This window comes from Triturus cristatus, chromosome 3_2, assembly GCF_964204655.1.
Source record: "Triturus cristatus chromosome 3_2, aTriCri1.1, whole genome shotgun sequence".
Taxonomy (NCBI): domain Eukaryota; kingdom Metazoa; phylum Chordata; class Amphibia; order Caudata; family Salamandridae; genus Triturus; species Triturus cristatus.
The window spans coordinates 90740819-90762136 of record NC_140584.1 but is presented as its reverse complement, the minus strand read 5'-3'; the positions used below and the strand labels follow the sequence as shown (position 1 = coordinate 90762136).

The following is a 21318-nucleotide window of genomic DNA, read 5'->3' as shown; positions in this document are numbered from 1 at the left end:
GCATCAACTGAAGTAATGTCTACATCGAAAGTTACTTTATCTAACTGTGGCAGGTGCCTTAAGTGGTGCAAAGTCGCTATGGATGAAGGGAAAGTTCAGTCCATAGGAGCCTTGTTGGTAGATTCACAAAATGAGCTGGATATGATCTGTTCAGATCACTATGATCCTTCAAGGATAACGGCAGTATTCCAGCATACCACCAAGATGGTGGGAAATTGCTTCTTGGTACAAGCACGAGGTGGGGTAGGGAGTGGCCCTAAGAGGCTTATGGGTAAGCAAAGATGGTATACTTCTAAATGCAGGAAAATGAAGACCGCTTTAATTAAAGCAGTTAAGGCAAAGTCACAACCTCTGATCCAACAAGCAAGGAAAGAGTATAAGCTGGTGACAGCAAATGCTAAAAGGGAGTGGGAGGACCAATTATTAAAAGAGGCCAGTGCAGGGAGGGACTCGGGCCTCTTTTGGAAAACTATTAGAGCTAGGAATAGCCCTGATAGTAATTTTATTACATGCAACATCACCGCCCAGTCATGGGTTGATAATTTTTCCAAATTGTATATGTCCCATCAGGGAGCTGCTAGCGACCTATATATTTCCAGTTTCCATATACCCTCAGGTGATAACACATCATGCCCGTTTTCTGTGAAGGAAGTAGAAAATGCGATTAGTCGCATTGTGCCCCAAAAGGCAGCTGGTCTGGACGGCATTCCCGGAGACTTGCTCCGCTTTGACCTGTCTAAATGGGGGAAACTCATTCACACGCTACTTATAGCTATTGACAATGGTGCCCCCATCCCTGAGTCCTGGAGGGGGGCTGAGGTCATCCCTATTTTTAAAAAGGGGTGTAGAGACGACCCCTCTAACTATTGTCCAATTAGTCTATTAGACTCCTCTCAGAAGGTCATTGGTAAAGTGGTACTCGAGAGAATCTTACAATGGATTGAAGAACACAAGATTCTTTCAGAGTACCAAGCGGGGTTCCGGGCCAGAACTGGGACAATAGAGCAAGCCTTTAGATTATTGTTGATCTACTGGAAAGTGGTTGTTATAGGCAAAGGCAGCCTTTATCTTGCGTTTATAGATTTAAGGACTGCCTTTGACCTTGTTCCCCGAGAACGTCTCTGGGGAGTGCTGCTAGATATGGGGATCCCACTAAATATTCTATCAATCTTAGTGAGGCTTCACAAAGGTAACTTTGCACAAGTGAGGTGGGGTACCGGGGGTCAAAAAACCACCAGAATTCCAGTGGAAAGAGGGGTCCGCCAGGGATGTGTTCTTGCTCCCACCCTTTTTTCACTATATGTGAATGGAGTGGTAGAGCACCTGTTGTCAATGTCAGCTGACGCGCCTTCCCTGGCGGGCGAGCGAATTCCTACCCTCTTATTCGCTGATGACACACTTTTAATTTCTAAGACCCCGGTGGGCCTCCAAAGCCTCCTAGATAACTTCCAAGCCTTTTGTATTAAACGAGGGCTTGTAATAAATACAGATAAGACCAAATACTTGGTGTTGAACCCCCCGAAAAAACGTGGGCGTCCCCCAGTACTTAACCATGTACCTTTAGAAAGGGTCACTATATTTGATTATTTAGGTATACGCTTATCAGATACCATGCAGTGGTCCCCGCATCTCGCTAAAATGATGCTAAGCCATAAGAGGGTTACGGGGGCGCTCCTTAAGGAACAGCGCTCCTTCCTATTTAGACCAATTGCCCCTGTTATTGATATCTATAAAGCAAAGGGTGTAAGCTCTGCCCTCTATGGGGCTGAGCTGTGGGGCACGTCTGATTTAGATCCGTTGGTAAAGTCGGAAAATACATTTTTAAGGGACCTTATGCTACTCCCCCAGAGCACACCAATGGTACCTCTATTGCTTGATCTAGGTATCATTCCATTAAGGACCTAGCAAAACTTCGGCCATTACTTCTGTGGGCTCGTCTTTGGCGTGTCCCGCAACTTGCTTCTTACGCTAAGGGCTTATCAGAGGTTATGTCACTTGCAGGTTGGCATAAAATAAAATGGCTAAAAGATGTAAAATTCTTACTTGGCGAATTGGGTCTAAACGAAGCTTGGTCAAGCAGGTCCTCTCCCCCAAAGGCAATACTCAAAACCCTGTATTGGAGGTGGGTTGCATCGAGAGCTACCTCTGAATCAAATCCTGGCAGGCTAAAGGAAGAATTTCTAAAAATAAAGGATGTGGCACTTCGGGAATCTTATCTAGACTTTGTCTGGAAACCCGTTGATAGGGCCTTGTATTTTAAATTTAGGGTGGGGATTCTTCCAGTGCGTGCATTTACTGCCCGCTGGAAACCCCCATTCCAAACATCACCATACTGCCCTATCTGTAAAAATAAAAACAAAGCAGAAACTGTGGCACATATCCTGTTTGCCTGTCCGGCATATGCATCTCCGCAGAAAAGTTGGTTGAAACCAATCTGTAGCTTGTTGGGTACTGGTACCACAATGAGGCACTTTGCATTTTAATGTCGGATACACGACCTTTGTTTGTCTGTGGTCTTTCAAAGTTTTTATCATGGACTTGGTCCATCAGATTAAAAAGGCTAGAACAAAATGTTTAATATATATCTTAAAACTTATGGCTAAATTCTGATCAAATTTGAATATTTAACTTAATTTTTTATTTGATGTATATAGGTTTTTAATATTGTTTTTGTATATATGCGTAAGGTACTTTTGTGATGCTTTTAAGAGATGTTTATTGTCGAATAAAGCCTTACTACTACTACTACTAATAACTTCAAGTTATTATCATTTTATGATTTGTGACGTGTTCTGCTGCTTTGTGGGTGGGTGGGACTGCTCTGCTTACGGAGCAGGGCAGGGGAGGAGTGGTTTGCCCACTCCTCAGTGGACAATGACTGTTTGGTCAGCCCTCTTGGGCCACCCAAACCAGTAATGCGCGCTTTCCCCTTTCTCCATGCATGGAGAACAAGCCCAGGCTCCCATCCCCTGGTTGAGCATCCAAACAGGACGCTCAAAACCAATCACAACGCTGCATTGCAGTGTTGTGATTGGTCAGGGGAGCCAGGGTGCCTACCCATCACAACGCTGCATTGCAGCTTTGTGATTGGTTAGTGGGGCCTGGCTGTGCTTCCGTCTGGAGAAGAGAAGAAGCGAAGATGCGGGACCCGGCGCAACGGTAATTATTTTTTTTTTTAATATGCTTGATCATTCAACACACCCCTCTGCGTGACCCGCCTGCCCTGCCACCCGCAAGCCTTGCCGGCTGCGACTGTTTATTACTAGAAATAGGAGGATGAACTTTCACAGGCGTTTATGGGACCAGTGGGCAATGCTTGCAGTAGTATGTGGTACGGTCCCTGAGGATCTGTGCTGAAATGCTCCTCAATTTATCCAAGGTCGGATGGGGAAGAGGACTCCCCTTTGAGGTTTGGAATGACGGGACGTACCTATCTGTGGCGAGAGACTGTCTTCTGGTTGGGCTCTCAGGAACCATGTAAGGGATGATTGCTTATTGACGGCTTTCCTGTAACACACCGCTATGCTGTATGTCTTAAATTCTAAGTAGTGCTGTGTGCTTGTTTGATATAAAGCAGAAAAATAAAGGTTTTAAAACAATTGTATCTAAGGTCAGTTGTCTGTTTTGCCTCAAATAAAAGTTCCTTTTAACATATGTAAATGCAATCCTCCTTTTGCATGTGGGTCAAATGGAAACAACATCCGTTCTGGGAGAATGGGATTTAAATGCAAAAGAAAGGCAAGCTGGCCATATTTTGAAAACACTAAATTGGATATTAACTTCTTCAAAGTTGTATTTATTTTATTTCTACAGATTGTATGGCTAGAGCGAATTCAGTTACATCTTCAATGCAGCGTTCAGCACTGTAACACACTATGCATAGTACATAGTATTTGGCCATGTGCTACTGTGAGTGAAACTACTTGACAATTACAGATAGTGGCAGCATTGCATATCATGCTACCCCAAACACTGTCATTCAAGTTTCAAACGTGCCACAGAGAAAAGGTAGATGAATAACCTGAGATCCCAAGTGATGATATGCTAACTGTGATATGAGGATTTGAAGGCAGGGACTTCCTTTTAATCGTAGGTCTCCATGGCAAAATCCAACCACATAACAAGCTAATAAAATTGAGGGCCAGAAAAGGAGTTGTACTAGTAAAAAGAATTATGTCATATTAAAGATACAACTAAACATTTCACAACATTATTCACTGGAATATTCACCTCTACGAATGTGAACTTTGACTAACATGAGCTTATTGAAAAAACGTTAAAGTAGCACACACTCCACGGAAGCCCTCTACTCAGCATCAAAAAAAGATGATGTGTTGGCACTGAAATGTCCTCACATGGTGATGGATGTGCACCCTTGCCCTGAGTGCCCCAGCTGCAGTGATGGCTGGATCCTTGGTGCTGATGTTTATTGTCGTGGGTAAACACCGATAATGCATGTGTGTCATGACTTCGGCGTATCTCATGGATTGTGGTCTTATTGGATCGGGAGGGGCGCACAAAGCCCTCCTCTCATAGTGGTAAAAGGCCTTTGCCAGAAATTAAGCAGCATGAGTGCGGAGGTAGCAGCATACTGTTTGGTGATCAGTACAAGTGAGCTGGCCTTTTACCTGTGTCACTGGTGTTAAGCCTACAGGTTCACTCATTTAAAGTCTCGCTGTTGTGTGCATAGCTCACCCTTGGCCTACATCAAGTTAGTATGTAGCACTATGAAGTGCATGTATGTTGCATGCATGTGTTAGATGTATGTGTGACTGTTAATGGAACAGTACATGGCAGATCCATTTTCAGAGTCTCAGGGTTCACTGGAGGGCCATGGGGAGGTAGAAGAATCCCCCAGACAGATTTGAGGATTGTTGAATTCCTTTGAGCTGGGTGTGACACACTAGATGAAATAAAAGTGGATTCCTGTAGGACTGCAGGCAGAGATCAGGTTGTCACCCGTGTGTAGGTTCAAGCCGTTGACCCAGTATGCCTGAGCAGGTCGCTGTGAAGTTAGCAGCGGTTAGAATTACGGCTATGCCAATTGGGCCTGAGCCTGTGTGCTGAGTGAAGTCTTTGACCCTGTATGCCAGGTGGAGCTGCCATGATGATTAATATCATGCCGATCCGGTTGTAGCCTGTGTGTGGAGTGAAGTCAGTGACCGTGTATTTGAGGGGGGGCTGCTGTGGTGATTACTGCTGTGATGATCGGGCATAGCCCTGTATGGAGATGGAGTCAGCAACCCCATATGCCTGGTGAGGCCATTGTTGTCATACAAATGAAAATGAGTTGTCTTCACTGGAGGAAAAGACAATAAGATTCTTATAGAACAACATATTTCGTTATCTTGGACTCCCAAAATACTTTAGAACCTAGGCCATGCAAATAATTTGCATCCAGCCTGGACGACCTTGAAATCTGCTGTACCCACCATGCCTGCTTTCTAGTTAGAATTTCTATAGGTGGGTACTGGATTAGGATGCAACAAAATGTATATAGTTTTAATAATTCAAGACTTTGCTACAGAGAAAATTTGTGGACATTGTGGTTGTGTTTTTCACACCCAGGCCTACACCAGAAAAAGTGTAGTATGATGCATGTCAAAGATTTGTGAACATATTCAAAATAACTTTGCACGGTGGACATTATATTTAGATTTTAACTTGAAGCCACACACTTAAAAAAAAGTATTTAGGCAAAAGTAAAACAGTTTCAAATTGTGAGGGATTTGCAACTTCAAATTTGAAACAGGCCTAGCTGTATAACTGTTATTAACCACCCTGAAAAGCGAAAAAACTACTATTTGGTACTGTTTCTGAAAGGCTGCTCCAAGGGTCCAAGCAGTTTGCTGAAATAAGTATTGAGGAGCAACAGGGTTCTCAAGTCCGTCATTATCTGAAGGAAGACTAAACTTAAAGTGACTGTGCACTGTGGAGTGACAAAATATTGCACTGAGGAGGCAATTGGCATGCGCAGTATTCTCTTTCCCTTCATACTTTTAAAAAGAGTTCAGAGTTTCTATCACTAGAGGGCAATACACTTACCACTTTGGGCCCTTAAGATGTGTGATATAGGAGTTTAGAAAAATGCCATCTCTGATCAATTGTAAAATCAACAATGCTCATAACATACACAAGTGTGTGCGTTTCTCATCATTCAAAGCATTGAATTGTCATTAGTAAATAAAACTGCTTTCTTGAAAGACATTATTAAGGTAAATTACAGATTTGTAGGGCTTACCGACAATAGTGAGATTCACTTGTGCTTGCTTACTGCCCAATTTGTTTTCTACCATTAGAGTGTAACATCCACAGTGCTCTTGCTTCGCTGCGGTTATGGTTAGTTTGCTGGAGGTCTCTGCATTCTCTATTTTGATAGACTCGCTTTCTTTTATCTGTCATAAAAACCAACATGAAAGTTTGCATTTTATAATTGTCGAACAGTCGTATTTATGCCTAATGAAATGTAGATAGGTATGTAAGGTCCTTATTTCCACATAACTCGACAACGCACGATTTGATGATAGACACAAATACGGTAAACTAGTTTGGTTGAAACCCATCACCTCATTGGATGCTCTCTGGTGATATTTCTACCACATTGAGGAGGCCCACTCACTAGTCACTCTAAAATACCTGCATTATAACTTAGTTAAAGTCAGTGTCATTTCTTACTACAAACCAGATCTTAATAGCATTTTAAAAATCACATATTCAACTCAGATTTAGTCCCGGATGTAAGCAGGCTAGTGTTATCTGCTGCAGAGGTGCCAATCTTTATCCAAGTTCGGGAAAGTTTGTGAACCGCCCTCCTTCCAGATTCTGTTGTGATTTAGCAAATTTGACCCACTTTCCGGCCACCAGCATCCATGACCAGTCGCAGAACTGACATCAAATTTGCAGATTAGCGATGGGGCAGGGTAATATAAAATTGCACCTGTAGCCCCTGCAACATGTTGCTAGCTGTACCATACCTGCTGCTCCCCTTTCTGAGGCTGTGCAGTAATCATGTTATATATGAATGTCTATGAATGTGGTGTGTTACCTGTTGGGGGCCAAATGACAGGAGGGTTCCGCGGGCTTCTTCTTTCCGCACTGCAAGGACTCTCTTCAGGAGTGCTTGTAAGTGCTCACAATCATACTAGCAGTGACAGTGCTGCTTTAGAAGCAGCTGCAGCCCGTGCAGGTAAGAGTGGTGGGGCCGGGTCGGGGGAGTTTCGACAGACGACGACGTGTGAAAATTAATTCGTTATTTAATTTTCACTCGTTGTCGTCTCTTAGAAATATCCCCCCCCTCCTCACCTGGCCCCACTGCCCCCACCGCGGCTGTGTAGAAGGCTGAAACATTCTAGTTGCCTGCACAAACATCAACTAGTTCAAAAGCTCTACCCAGAGCAGCACTCCTTATGTCACAGATGGAATCTGTAATGAAGTCAATGACAGCACAGGTGACATCACCTTTCACCTTGCCATTGACATCATTGAGAAATCAGTATGGATAAACAAGTGTTTGTTTTCTAATGTGCTATTTACTTACATTAAGATGCTATGTAATGCTATTCAGTGTTTTGTCAATATTACCTCACCTACTGCCAACCCATGGGTTTTACCCCCAATGTTGGCATAACTCAGTGGGGATTGATTGCAGGGCCTGATCAAAGACAAAGCCCTGTGCCAAGACCCTGTATGAATGATTCAGCTTTGCGTACCAGGGTGCATGGCCTGGGCATAATGGAGGTTGGTCAAACGGCCTCTCCATAAACCCAGCCCTGCAGTCAATCTCACTACAGACATATCTACTGTGGGCAGACTTCAGGTCATGCCCATCATGGGTTGAAATGCTTGACTTGCATATGTCATCTGGAACACCAAAATTTAGGTCATGACCACTGCATTGAGGGCAAGTTATGGTTTGTGCAGCTAACCAAAAGTCGCCAATTTCAACGTATTTTAGGTTTTGATTTGCAACCATTAAGTTACTTTAACCATAGTGTCTTCAGATCTTTTGTTAACATGCATTAAGGTCATATGAGCAAACAAATCCTAAACTTACTATTTACAACATTTTTCAGTGAATCTTTGTTTTTTCTATGGAAGATATACTACACTGAACTCCCATATTTTTACAATTCATTGTGCCCAACCCTCGTTGTGGTGAACACCTGCTGTGCACAGCCTTCGTCCATGTACAGTGGGTTCTGGGCGCACTACACCAGCTTCTGTGTCATCAAACATCAGCTTTGTGCAGCAAACTCTTGGGGCATGGCTTGTCCAGTCTTGATCGAAACCCCATACCAAACCCGAGCCACCCATGCCTCTGAGACTGCTGCACATTCCCTAGGACTGTGAACAGCAGGCTCTGCACTCTGGGTCTGGCTAATCAGTGCTCAACCATCATTTAGAGACAAGCTGATACAATCGTTTCTAGTCCTGATTGTTGGTATGTGAACCCTTCATCAGTACCAGTGTTTGTATTTGTTATTTGGAACAACCTTTCATTTTGGGACCCCACCATCTTGCCTGCCCCTCTTTAGGTTGTCCACTGGAGTACATCACATACTGTGGCATGTGTTTCAAGAAACTTTTCTGTTGATGCCAGCCGATCAGATAGTTTGGGTCGGTCGGTTGGCCCTGTCTGGATCTATGGATTCAACTGACAAGGCATACTAAAATTAATTCAAAGTCTACCCTATATAGTTTGTAATGCAGCTTCGCAAAATATGCTTGAGCAGATTTTTACTATACCACAAAAAGCCCACTTTGTGACATGCAACCTAGAAAATCTTTGAAATTCTGCTTGGGAAATTTGGGTCCAGATTCAGATTTTGAGACCGAAAAAGAAAATCTCCTACAGAGAAATGGAACAGGGGTGGGGGTGCATCGAGGGGTGTCAGAATGTGAGATGAGCAAAAGGGAATGTATATGGGGGAAAAGGATGAGGCAAATCTCCTTGGAGTGACAAGACAGGCCAGCACAATACACTTAAGGAGGCTACTGTTCCTCCTGTCTAATGCTAAGTGCAAGCTACCACAGACACATTCTAATCCCTGCAAAATAGTTCTCTATCTTAAGCCAGTGGCTGCCAAGAATCCTCACTAATGAGCAGGTCATTAAATCCAATCATATTAAGATAAATGTGCTGAAATATATTCGAGTTCAGTTCATAATGTGGAATACCATGAAGACATATGTATGGGAGACCTGTGTACAGATATTTATAGTAGACCTGTGTGTAGATCTGCAGGTAACCTGATCCCACAAGGTTAGTCTTTCATCCTATGCAATTACCCTTCAATGCCATTAGAATCACTGAGTTGGACAATATGAACAGCTATCTCTAGGACAATTAGTTAATCAAATAAAGATTAAAACATGATCAGTGGATTGAACACATATCTGCAGCTGATTTTAGGTCAATACCGAGGCACTGATTTAGTGAATGTTCCTTTAATATTGCCTTTAAATGCAGCTCCTTAACCACAGAACTGGAACAATAAACTCTGATACATTCTTATCTCACTGGAACTCAGCATCTTTGTAATGCTCATTCCAATGAGAGAACTCTGGAGCGCACATAAAAGAGGTTTTCAGAATGTCTGTGTTTGTGAATATTTTGGCTGTACTGGTATTGTACTGAAGGGCATGCTGGGTATTAGGTGAACTAGTTATTATTGGGGGTGAGCATATGTGAGGTTGGCAGAATGCTATTAGGATGGTAACGCACAGAGCTACGTTGCTAGATGTTAAATCAGGTGAGCTTTAGTTTTGGAAATGGTGTACTTTGGGGAAAAATTCTATTGGGGAGTGTTTTTTTTCATTAAAAGGCGACTTAAGTTAAAGGTTGCCTATGCACAAGGACTGCACATACTCAGCTAATCAAAAGCATATATGGCATAGTGTTCTCGTGCACTGAATCTTCAAGCGTGAGGTGACATCCAATGTAACATGACATTATCCAAAATTTTAATTTTTAAGCACAGATGTGTTGGAGCTCAGACACACAACTTTCCATTCCCACTCCAAGCAGTAGGGGAGTTCCATAGAAAGACCATTTCAAAGCATCATTTCAGTTTGGGATAGATGTGGAGACAAGAGAGGTGTATATATTATTGAATGTAGGATAAATAGTTCTGGCTTGCCTCTTTTTAGATTAAGTTTAAGTCAATCTTTAGGATTTCAAGTGGCGAGGTTCCTTTTCATACCCTAACAAGATGAATAATCCAAGGCCATCTACTTGTGGTTTCACTAGAGATGAGTTGAGAGACATTATAGCTGTAGACGTAAGCAAAATGGTGGTGAAGGCTGTTAAAGCAACATCTCTAACAAAGCCCATTAAAAGGAGGTAAAGGAATGCTGGTGGAGAATGAGGATCAACTTCTCGCCATTTCTGACTTTGATGTGGTTGTTCACAATAAAAGAAAGTGTCTAGGAAAATGTAGAAGTGAGATAAAGACATTTGCCATAAAAAACAGAAATCATGCCATTCAAGCTCTAGCAAGGAATATCTATGAGAAAGAAACAAAGTGTTTTTACAAACAGAAACATAACAGGAAATAGAACAAAGATATGATAATTAAGAAGACAAGCAAAAGCAACAGCCCAGAGTTGGTAATACAATGAGAAAACATTGATGCCTTGAGTAATACTTTAATAGATATGAGGATGATAAGGTGAATGAAGGGAATATTTATGGATGCCTCAGGGATAAAGTGTTTGAACTGATAGGTATCAATAAACGAAGGCCAAAAAACAGGTGGACTTGGGATCCTGTCTCTAAATACGAAAGCTTCCAAGGGCAGATGAGAGAAATGTATTATGGTTCGAGTGCTCTAGACTAGTCATTTCAGTGAAGGTGCATCAGACACCAGAGCTGGACTCTAAAGTGTTAATCAAAATGGGCACTGATGAAAAAAGAGAATAGAGAAATCACTGAAGGCACAACTGGATAATCTGCTGGACGTTGTGAAGCTGGTAGCTTGAATTGTGGACATGACAGAGGAAACAATCTTGAAAGAGATTCCACAGACATGGATTGTTTAGGAGGTTAAAACCACATAACCATAGGCTTGACAGGTGATGCCAATGCATCCCTAGCTGCAGGCAGGAGAGGGAGTATTTTGAGCCATATACATCCAAAATTAATTGAAATGGCATATGTGGAAGATTTCTCAAAAATGCAGAGGCAGTTTCTTTAGTGAAGTTCTTGTTCAAAGAATGACGCAAGTACTCAGTGACGTTTTCTCCTTTGGATAAGTACAGAATTCACGGAAGAAGATTTTTTGTCAATGGTGTTTTTCGTGGGGCCTGGAGATTGAGAGGTTTGTTTCCCGGTCGAGGACAATTTGGACCTCCGGGCTATTATCAAGGCCATTCAGAGTTCAGCAGAGGTGGAGGAAGTTTTGGGATCTAACAGCCAGCAATAGGGTTCTATGCTTCGTGAGGCAGAGAAGGCCGGAACAGGAGCACTCATGGCAGAGGTCAGGCTGCAGGAGATTCATAAGAGAGTGTTATTCCCCATTTAAGCTGTATCCTTCTAAGAGTAGGTTGGCAAATACAATTATTTTCTAAGGGTGGAAAATATTACAGTGGATCCTTGATTTTTTAGAGACAGTGCAAGGATACAGAACAGAGCTAGGGATTGTCCAAAGCAGGAGAAATACCCATTAGATATGCACTTTTCAGAAGAAGAAAAGGTATTTGTCAAAAACGAAGTCCAGCACATGCTGAGAAAATGCACAAAAGAGAAGGTGAGAACAGATGAGAAAGATTTATTAAGCAACTCGTTTCTGGGGAAGAAGAAAGGGAGGTTATTCAAGAAAGGTTGATAGCATCACCATTACATACATTTAGATGTGGAGGTAATTAATGAGTGTTATTGGTAAATTGGCCCAATTTACATAGCACTTCATGGCATGCATTTGTTTTATCTAAGCGCTATGTTTAGCAGATATTATTATTATTACATAACATAAAGGCACTAAATTGTTTGACTCATATTTTGATGGAAGGCTGAATCTGCCTTGCCAGAATGTGGGCACATGACCGGCAGATCAGGTACTAAAACTGACAATTATTTATCTCATTGAACCATCCTGCCACCTCATATAGTATAAACCTTTGTACAATACTATGAAGTTTCTGTGAACTAATCAAATACGAAAGCTTCGCTACTTTAAATGCAGTGATCCTTTCACAGCGGATGATCTTTTTCACCCTTAAGTATCTGACTTATGGTAAATACATGCTAATTATATTAATATGCATTAAAACAAGGGCCATTGATTACTCCAACGAAATGATGAGCAAATAGGGGACATACGGCAATAAATATTGTTTTCCCTACCTTCCGGGTCCCTTTCCCAACTCAACAGACAAAACATTTAGGCATACTGTTCTACCTATATTCAGGTCATGGTAACTTCTCTATGGAACACATGGAATTAATTTCCTCTCTACACAGAGGGGACACTGCCCATAACTGCATTTAGTTGCATACCCTGTCATAGCTCAGACAGAGAGGTGATTGTTGTTTTTTTCTTTGTTTTAAAAAACATATCCATCTTTTAGGACAAAATTCCTGACCATTTTTGGGTCCCAGTTGTGTTTTTGCAATCTATTTTTGTGGTAAACAATGTAATTTTCCCGATAATTCACACCAGTTGATGTAAAGATTCTTTGAAATTTGCAGAAAAGTCAACTTGTGAGCAAGATGAACAATTCAAGATTTGTCTTTCAATATTAGAAAAAAGATTGATTATGGTGTACAAGTGGCCCAAATAAAAATCAGTTGCATCTACAAAACAATATGAAAACAGCAATCGTACTGTAACTATTCAAACTACGTGCAATAGGTGAAAATGTATGTATTTAACAAGAACAAATTGAATAATGTGAAAAAGTGTATTATGTTCAGAATGTTTCAGGTGCCCTGTAGTAGTTACAACTTCTGAAGACAACTTTTCTGTAAGGGTGGTCTGTGGCAATAGAGAAGTTATGGTTTATTTTATGTAGTTCCATCAAGTTTAATGTCATTGCTGTCAAATGCTAACATATCCCTACCATCTTGAATGATCTCTACATGTTTGTTACAAATGTGAAGTTTTAGCGGTCTGAGCCAATGTGAGATGCTCAGGAACATATTCCCAATTCTCTCCTTGTTTAAAGGCATGAAACAGTGAGTCTTTTCAACTAACTCAGGAGTCATCTAATAGCACCAGCATGGACCACATAAGAAATATTTATAAATTAGCTCTCTCAGTGTCTTTTTCTGATTCACAACGGTGTTAAGCCAGTTGGGGAATGTTAGTGATGTTTTAATGTGCATCCTATTTCTACGTGAAGTGGTTAAAAAGGCAATGGTTTCCAATTTCCTAAAACTAGCTAAGTTTAGAAATTCACAAAGTTCTTCCTATATGAGGCCCTAAAACTGTAGGATTTTATTTTATTTGTGACAAAGATATTTTGGTGATAACATTTTTCATGTACTATGAATAACAATTTTAGAGTGCAGGCACTTCTGTATGTATTATCATGGCTGTACTGAAATTGTTCCCACAAATACGTTTTACATGGTTTTGTAGGTTTATTCCTTATTTAATTTATAAACCTAGATTGATGCTTGCTGCAAGGAACTCCTTGGCCAGATGTTTTTTTGCGTCTTATGTAAGTTGATAATTAAGCCATTTTACATTTGCAATTCTAGCTAAAACAATAATTCAGGCCATGAACAGTGACTTCCTTGTTCGTATTAATGATGTTGCAAATTTAAAGCGATTGTTCCCCAGATTTAATTAAAAAAGGCACTGACATTTATTTTTAATTACCCCAATTAAAAGGTCAACTTTATAGCCCAAGTTCATACAACTAGGTTTGTGTAAAATATGTTGGTTTATATGTTGTTAGAAAATTATCATGTATTTAGGAGGAAAAAGAGCCAAACATTTCATAAAATATATTTGCTGTTTTAAGATTCCCTTAGAACTTATTTAGAGATCATTAAGATAAATCCTAGGCTAGGCCAAAAACAGATTTGATATATCAATAGAAACTTTGCAAATATTGTGTGCATTCAATTAAATAGTGCATTTGCATACTATACAAGTGAAAAGTTAGATTTTATAGGTTTCCCCATGTGTGCATCTGAACAGAATTAGTTATGAGCAAAATCAGGGAACAATTTCATGCAGCAGAATTACACAGGGGATTCTCTTCAAAAATATGTAGCTGGCATGGCACTTTTTGTGGTAAACAGTGGCAATTTCTTTTCATTGGGTATTGACAGTGAATCTTAATAGTTCATATACTTTTTTGAAAAATTTATTATTTTTTAACAAATAAAAATGTTAGGTAGAAGTACTTTTAAATGCGGGAATGCTTGCTAACAGTAGTAAATAATATTACTCAATTTTTCTTTACCAATTAATAGATATCTTCATTTATAATTATAAATAGCTTTTGCAATGTTTAAAATATTGTGTGGAAGACCAACAACAAAAAAACTGCCAATTTTTGTGTATGCAGCATAAATATTCAGTTTGAAAAGAATAAGAGTTGCACAATTAACATGCAGTCAAAAGAATATATATATGTATATATATATATATATATATATATATATATATATATATATATATATATATATATATATATATATCCAACATCCAGGAAGCACCAACGAGAGAGGCCACAGGAAACAGGTATCGTTCAATTATTTTATTGATCGTCAACTTGCCAGCAGTCACCACACTAGGATAGAGCATCAAAGTACAGCCAGACGCGTTTCAGGATTATTTCCTTTCTTCAGTGGCTCATCGTAAGGGGTAAGAAGACGCGCTGCTCACGCGCAGTTTTAAAGATCGCAACCACCCGCCCCAGTGGGCGTGGCTGTCACCACAGCTTCATGGTGGTTGTAGTCCATTCACAGTATAACCTCAGTGGGTGTTCCCTTGCGCTACACAATTTAACCCCAGTGGGTGCGCATTCAGTCCTCCTTCAATAACGAAAATAAAACCCATGTGGGTTGAAGCTTTCTCGAAGCGTTGTGGCTGCCCTGCTTTGCAGTCGTAGATCTTGAACTTTGTGCAGGCTGCAACCCTGTAATGCCGCCTGACACTGGGCGGGTGGTTGCGATCTTTAAAACTGCGCGTGAGCAGCGCGTCTTCTTACCCCTTACGATGAGCCACTGAAGAAAGGAAATAATCCTGAAACGCGTCTGGCTGTACTTTGATGCTCTATCCTAGTGTGGTGACTGCTGGCAAGTTGACGATCAATAAAATAATTGAACGATACCTGTTTCCTGTGGCCTCTCTCGTTGGTGCTTCCTGGATGTTGGATATGTTACGGCTTTGCACAGCCGCTGAGAGACGCCCACTGCTATTCTTGCGGGTCCGGTTTGGCTCAAACTCAGAGCTACACACATCGGGAGGAATCTGTGTCAGGCGGCATTACAGGGTTGCAGCCTGCACAAAGTTCAAGATCTACGACTGCAAAGCAGGGCAGCCCCAACGCTTCGAGAAAGCTTCAACCCACATGGGTTTTATTTTCGTTATTGAAGGAGGACTGAATGCGCACCCACTGGGGTTAAATTGTGTAGCGCAAGGGAACACCCACTGAGGTTATACTGTGAATGGACTACAACCACCATGAAGCTGTGGTGACAGCCACGCCCACTGGGGCGGGTGGTTGCGATCTTTAAAACTGCGCGTGAGCAGCGCGTCTTCTTACCCCTTACGATGAGCCACTGAAGAAAGGAAATAATCCTGAAACGCGTCTGGCTGTACTTTGATGCTCTATCCTAGTGTGGTGACTGCTGGCAAGTTGACGATCAATAAAATAATTGAACGATACCTGTTTCCTGTGGCCTCTCTCGTTGGTGCTTCCTGAATGTTGGATATGTTACGGCTTTGCACAGCCGCTGAGAGACGCCCACTGCTATTCTTGCGGGTCCGGTTTGGCTCAAACTCAGAGCTACACACATCGGGAGGAATCTGTGTCAGGCGGCATTACAGGGTTGCAGCCTGCACAAAGTTCAAGATCTACGACTGCAACGGAGGGCAGCCACAACGCTTCGAGAAAGCTTCAACCCACATGGGTTTTATTTTCGTTATTGAAGGAGGACTGAATGCGCACCCACTGGGGTTAAATTGTGTAGCGCAAGGGAACACCCACTGAGGTTATACTGTGAATGGACTACAACCACCATGAAGCTGTGGTGACAGCCACGCCCACTGGGGCGGGTGGTTGCGATCTTTAAAACTGCGCGTGAGCAGCGCGTCTTCTTACCCCTTACGATGAGCCACTGAAGAAAGGAAATAATCCTGAAACGCGTCTGGCTGTACTTTGATGCTCTATCCTAGTGTGGTGACTGCTGGCAAGTTGACGATCAATAAAATAATTGAACGATACCGGTTTCCTGTGGCCTCTCTCGTTGGTGCTTCCTGGATGTTGGATATGTTACGGCTTTGCACAGCCGCTGAGAGACGCCCACTGCTATTCTTGCGGGTCCGGTTTGGCTCAAACTCAGAGCTACACACATCCGGAGGAATCTGTGTCAGGCGGCATTACAGGGTTGCAGCCTGCACAAAGTTCAAGATCTACGACTGCAAAGCAGGGCAGCCACAACGCTTCGAGAAAGCTTCAACCCACATGGGTTTTATTTTCGTTATTGAAGGAGGACTGAATGCGCACCCACTGGGGTTAAATTGTGTAGCGCAAGGGAACACCCACTGAGGTTATACTGTGAATGGACTACAACCACCATGAAGCTGTGGTGACAGCCACGCCCACTGGGGCGGGTGGTTGCGATCTTTAAAACTGCGCGTGAGCAGCGCGTCTTCTTACCCCTTACGATGAGCCACTGAAGAAAGGAAATAATCCTGAAACGCGTCTGGCTGTACTTTGATGCTCTATCCTAGTGTGGTGACTGCTGGCAAGTTGACGATCAATAAAATAATTGAACGATACCTGTTTCCTGTGGCCTCTCTCGTTGGTGCTTCCTGGATGTTGGATATATATATATATATATATATATATACACACTTTTTATTCTTATGGTAAATAGTAATAATTAACAGCGTATACTACTCAGGTGTTCAGGTGTCAACAAATGAAAACTTTAGGGTTTTAGTTGTCGCAAAGGTGCACACTTTTTCATTTGGAAAAGTGCATAAAAATGTAAAATAAACACTAGTGCAAATTCATGTCAATGGGAGAATGCCAGCGTAATGGCCAAATCTGTGTTTTACTTAGTATTTCTGGAGAAATACAGTGTCCCCCTATGTGCCTTTTATCTCCCAACTAACTTCTGGGAATAGTCAGGTTCTGGAATGCTTCCAAAGCATATCGCTCATCCGAGTGAAGGTTATCAGTGCATTTGCTAACGGAGTTAATATTTAGCTGGTCCCAACATTTTATATCTGGGAGGGCCAAGCAGGGGACTATGGATGGAATATTTCTCAGCTGTTCTGCATCACTAATCCAGTTGAACAGTATGATTGCTTTTGAGAGCAAGGTAAATCCCTCCTGCTTTTGTATCTCACTTGAGTGGTCCTTTTCTGTGTAAAGCCCATAAATGTGATCTAAAAAGGAAATGGTTCTCAGTAATTTTCTGCTAACTTTAGATCTTCTCAAATGGAAGGTATTCACTAAGGATTTGTGTTCCAGTATTTCCCATTCCCACCTGAGCAGAGTTGGGATTTACGCTGTTATCTGAGATTGGTTCGCCCATGGAGTGACTCACTGGTTTCCCTCAAATCCCTGTCAGTGGATCTTATGGAACCTCTTCTCAACTAACTGTTGTCCAACAGTCAGAGTAATACCCACAATGTACCTTCCTTGCCTCTATGTAACGTATGGCTGCTCATCATGTTTCTTCGTAGAATTAACAGGCTATTGATATACTTCCCTCTGTGTAATCTAAAAAAAGAAACCATTCCTTTTACCGGATTCTGCTCATTCAAAATTAGCGAATGAACTATACCATTTTATCTCCCTTCAGTGTAGCATACTTATTTGAAGTCAAGGATATAAAGAATTCTTTCTCAATCAATAGAACCAATCACAGACACTAAATTACTTATTTAGAACTGCCAGTGAGTGAGTCTTATGTATCTATGGCAAAATGGTACAAAGATTTTTTTAAACCATGTATGCAGATTTTTGGCTGCAAAGACTCTGTCTAATATAAACTAGCCTACATAGTGCATTCTGGAAATCTATTTACCCTTTGTCAAAAAATACAGCCAACATAGGCAAGCAAAATAGTATATCTCAATGCAAAAGGTGACCTATTTGGAAAGTAACAGATATTAAGTATTTATAGTATTTTGGGGGGTTAAAGGCAGTTCACAAACCAGTGCATACAAATTGCACATGAACTGCTTTGCAAATTGCTTTGCTGAAGACTGACCGAAAGCCTGATTGCGAATCAAGAAGAAGGTCATTTGTTTCCATAAAAGAATATAAGACAATTTACCAGTTTCTCTAGGATATTCACTGGTGCAGGTAAAAGGGAGATGGGCCTGAAATAACTTATAATGATTGGGTCTGCATTCACTATCTTGAGGCGGATCAAGAGTAACGCTTACTTCCAGTCAGAAGGAAATACGCCAGCTTCCAGGGAAGTGTTCCAGATTTTATTGAGCACCGGGTTAACAGAATGGGCCATCATCCTAAGTATGCTGTGTGGGCAATGATCAGTAGGAGAGCCATATTTGCATTTATCCAATTAGTTTAAAGAGACTTACTCTAAAATAATGCAAAAAATTGTAAAAATAAGCTTTTGAATATGGGGAGGGTCAGCCTGCATCATAAAAGCAGAGGAAGTGGGGAAGGTACAGCAAACGTTTTTGAATTTCTCATGGAAAAAAGTTGGTAACTTGTAACAGTCTGGGAGAAAGGTTAAACGTGTGCTTTGTGCTGCAACAGGAGAAAGAAAGGACTTAAACATGTTTGAAGCTTCATGGAAGGTATTAGAGGCTGACACTATGCGGGAAGAAAATTGCTGCCTTCTCGTTCTGAGGGATGATTTATGAAATTTACTGAGTGCTGCTATAAATATAATCTTGGCCTTAGTGGGCAATTACCCAGGGCCCCTACCTTCCAAGAGTCCTCCTTGGAAAGTGAAAGTTTTCTCAATTTGACCACTGCCTACTCTATTTTCTGCCTACTCTATTTTTCTATCTAAACCTCTTTCCCTCACTGCCTACCTATACCTCTAACTTGGTTTGTCTACGTCATGTCATTTTAAGGATTTTTGGGGCCTAGGCAAGGCAGATTTCACCTGTTTTATGTGACCCTGTTAAAGATTAACATAATTTGGGATTGTTTGGCATCATGCATGCTTGAATTAGCAGAAAATGGGTAATAACTTTCAAGTTATTCCATGTAGGAGCCCCCAAAATATCCCAACACAATGCCTCATTGTTTATTCTGCTAAAGGGCTATAAGTACTAACTTAGATGATCTCCACAGAGGTTGTCAACAATGTAAGCAACAGTTGTGTGTTCCACTCTTTTGATACAATCCTACACTTGTTAAAATTGTTTTACATTTTATGCAGATTTCTTCCATATTTACAATGTTTGTACACATAATGCTGTATTGTTTAAAAATAGCAACCAGTGGAGAAAATAATTTTACAACTATATATTCCAGATGCTCTGTAAATCTCTACTTCTGAACGTTTACGTCAGATTATCAAAACTAACTGTTTCCTTTTATTTGTGATGCAATACCTTTTCAGAGCTAGTTCATGCACTTGAAATCATTATCTTCATATTGCACTAGTATAGAAATTCCACATTTTTCCTAAGTAAAAGTGTACCTGTTTTCGAAATTTCATCCAGGAAAATGTAAGGGGTGTAGTTCCTGATGCTTTACACAGCAGCTCAATGGATTCCCCAGCTCTAATTTTTCTATCTTCTGCTGGAAATTGAAGGATCTGGGGTGGGAGTGCTGATTAAAGAAACAGAATTTGAGAAGTATTCCAGTCAATGATTAGCAGGCTTTCAATGATCAATAATCTAGCTAACAGAAGTTAATTTCACACATTTTATGGTTACAGAAACATCTAAATCTTCGAAAATGTTGCTACGGCTACTGTCCCTGGAAGACATACAGACACCATTGACAAGGTTGCCATCTTAATTAAACCAATTTTACCCATCAAGCGAAGCTGTGAAGTATTCTAGATTAAGATTGAGGGTTGGAGACTATGAAGCACCTGACCCATAATAAAGTCAAATGAACGCTGTTCCCCAAGCGTGATCTGCATGCCAGGATATTTAACGTGATCCACCTTCCAGGGTAGTCCCACTGGAGGAAGCCGGTCCATGGGGACCGCCTGCAAGAGACCCAGTGGGAGTAGCACTATTAAACCGCAGTCCTGAATGCTCCCAAATTCTCTCAATATGTTGAGCAATATTGAGGCTGATATATCAGATGTTCGTAGGTATACCATGGCGTCATCATCATAGAGGGATACTATGAGGCAGATGTACGACCGTTTTTTGCGGTCGCAAATGGGAATTTGGCCCGTTTGCGACCGCAAAATTGGTCAGCCCCATGTACAAACCATATTTTACGAGTCGCTAACATATTAGCGACTCGCAAAATATGGTTTGTGATTCGCTTTTAGGAAGTGGCGTCCCTTTCTAATAGCGAGTCTGACTGCAATGTATGATTGTTTTGCGACCGCATTTGCAGTAGCAATACACTTGCAGTTTACCACCCTTTTTAAAAGGTTAGTAAGCCACTTGCAAACAGGAAGGGGTCCACAAGGGACCCCTTCCCCTTTGTGAATGTGTACGAAAATAATTTTTAAGAGCAGGCAGTGGTCCCAGGGATCACTGCCTGCCCTTAAAAAAATAAACTGAAAAGTTATAAATATTTCTTTTAAATGCATCCCGTTTTCCTTTAAGGAAAATGTACTGAATTAAAAAAAAAACAGCTATATTAAAAAAGCAGACATAGACATGGTGGTCTGCTGACCCCAGCAGGCCACCAACCCTGTGAGCGCTAGCCATTCCCAATGGGGTCGTAAATTGCGACTGCCTCATGAATATTAATGAGGCATGCAATTTGCGACCCCATTGGGAATCGCAAACAATGTCTGAGACACAGTTGCACATTCACTTTTGCAAGTCGCAATTCAACGCAATTTGCGACTTGCAAATGTGAATGTTCGTACATCTGGCCCTATATATTCTGTTTTGCAAACCCATATTCCCCAACCATGCAGGGCTTGTCTGAGGCTACAGGCAAATGGCTCCATCAAAACGGCAAAAAGCAATGGAGACCGGGGACAACCCTGACCGGTGC

General features: G+C 41.4%; 1 protein-coding gene across 3 annotated transcripts in view; it reads right to left on the bottom strand.

The window, feature by feature from the left end:
• The window catches only part of MYLK (myosin light chain kinase), a 1478514-nt gene that overhangs the window by 224293 nt on the left and 1232903 nt on the right, over window positions 1-21318 (bottom strand). For all 3 annotated transcript variants that reach the window (XM_085647312.1, XM_085647311.1, XM_085647313.1), the window contains 2 exons: window positions 19823-19953; window positions 6242-6395 (listed from right to left, as the gene is read on the bottom strand). In XM_085647312.1, the coding sequence (XP_085503438.1) occupies window positions 6242-6395; window positions 19823-19953 (285 nt within the window). The remainder of the gene's footprint in view (window positions 1-6241; window positions 6396-19822; window positions 19954-21318) is intronic.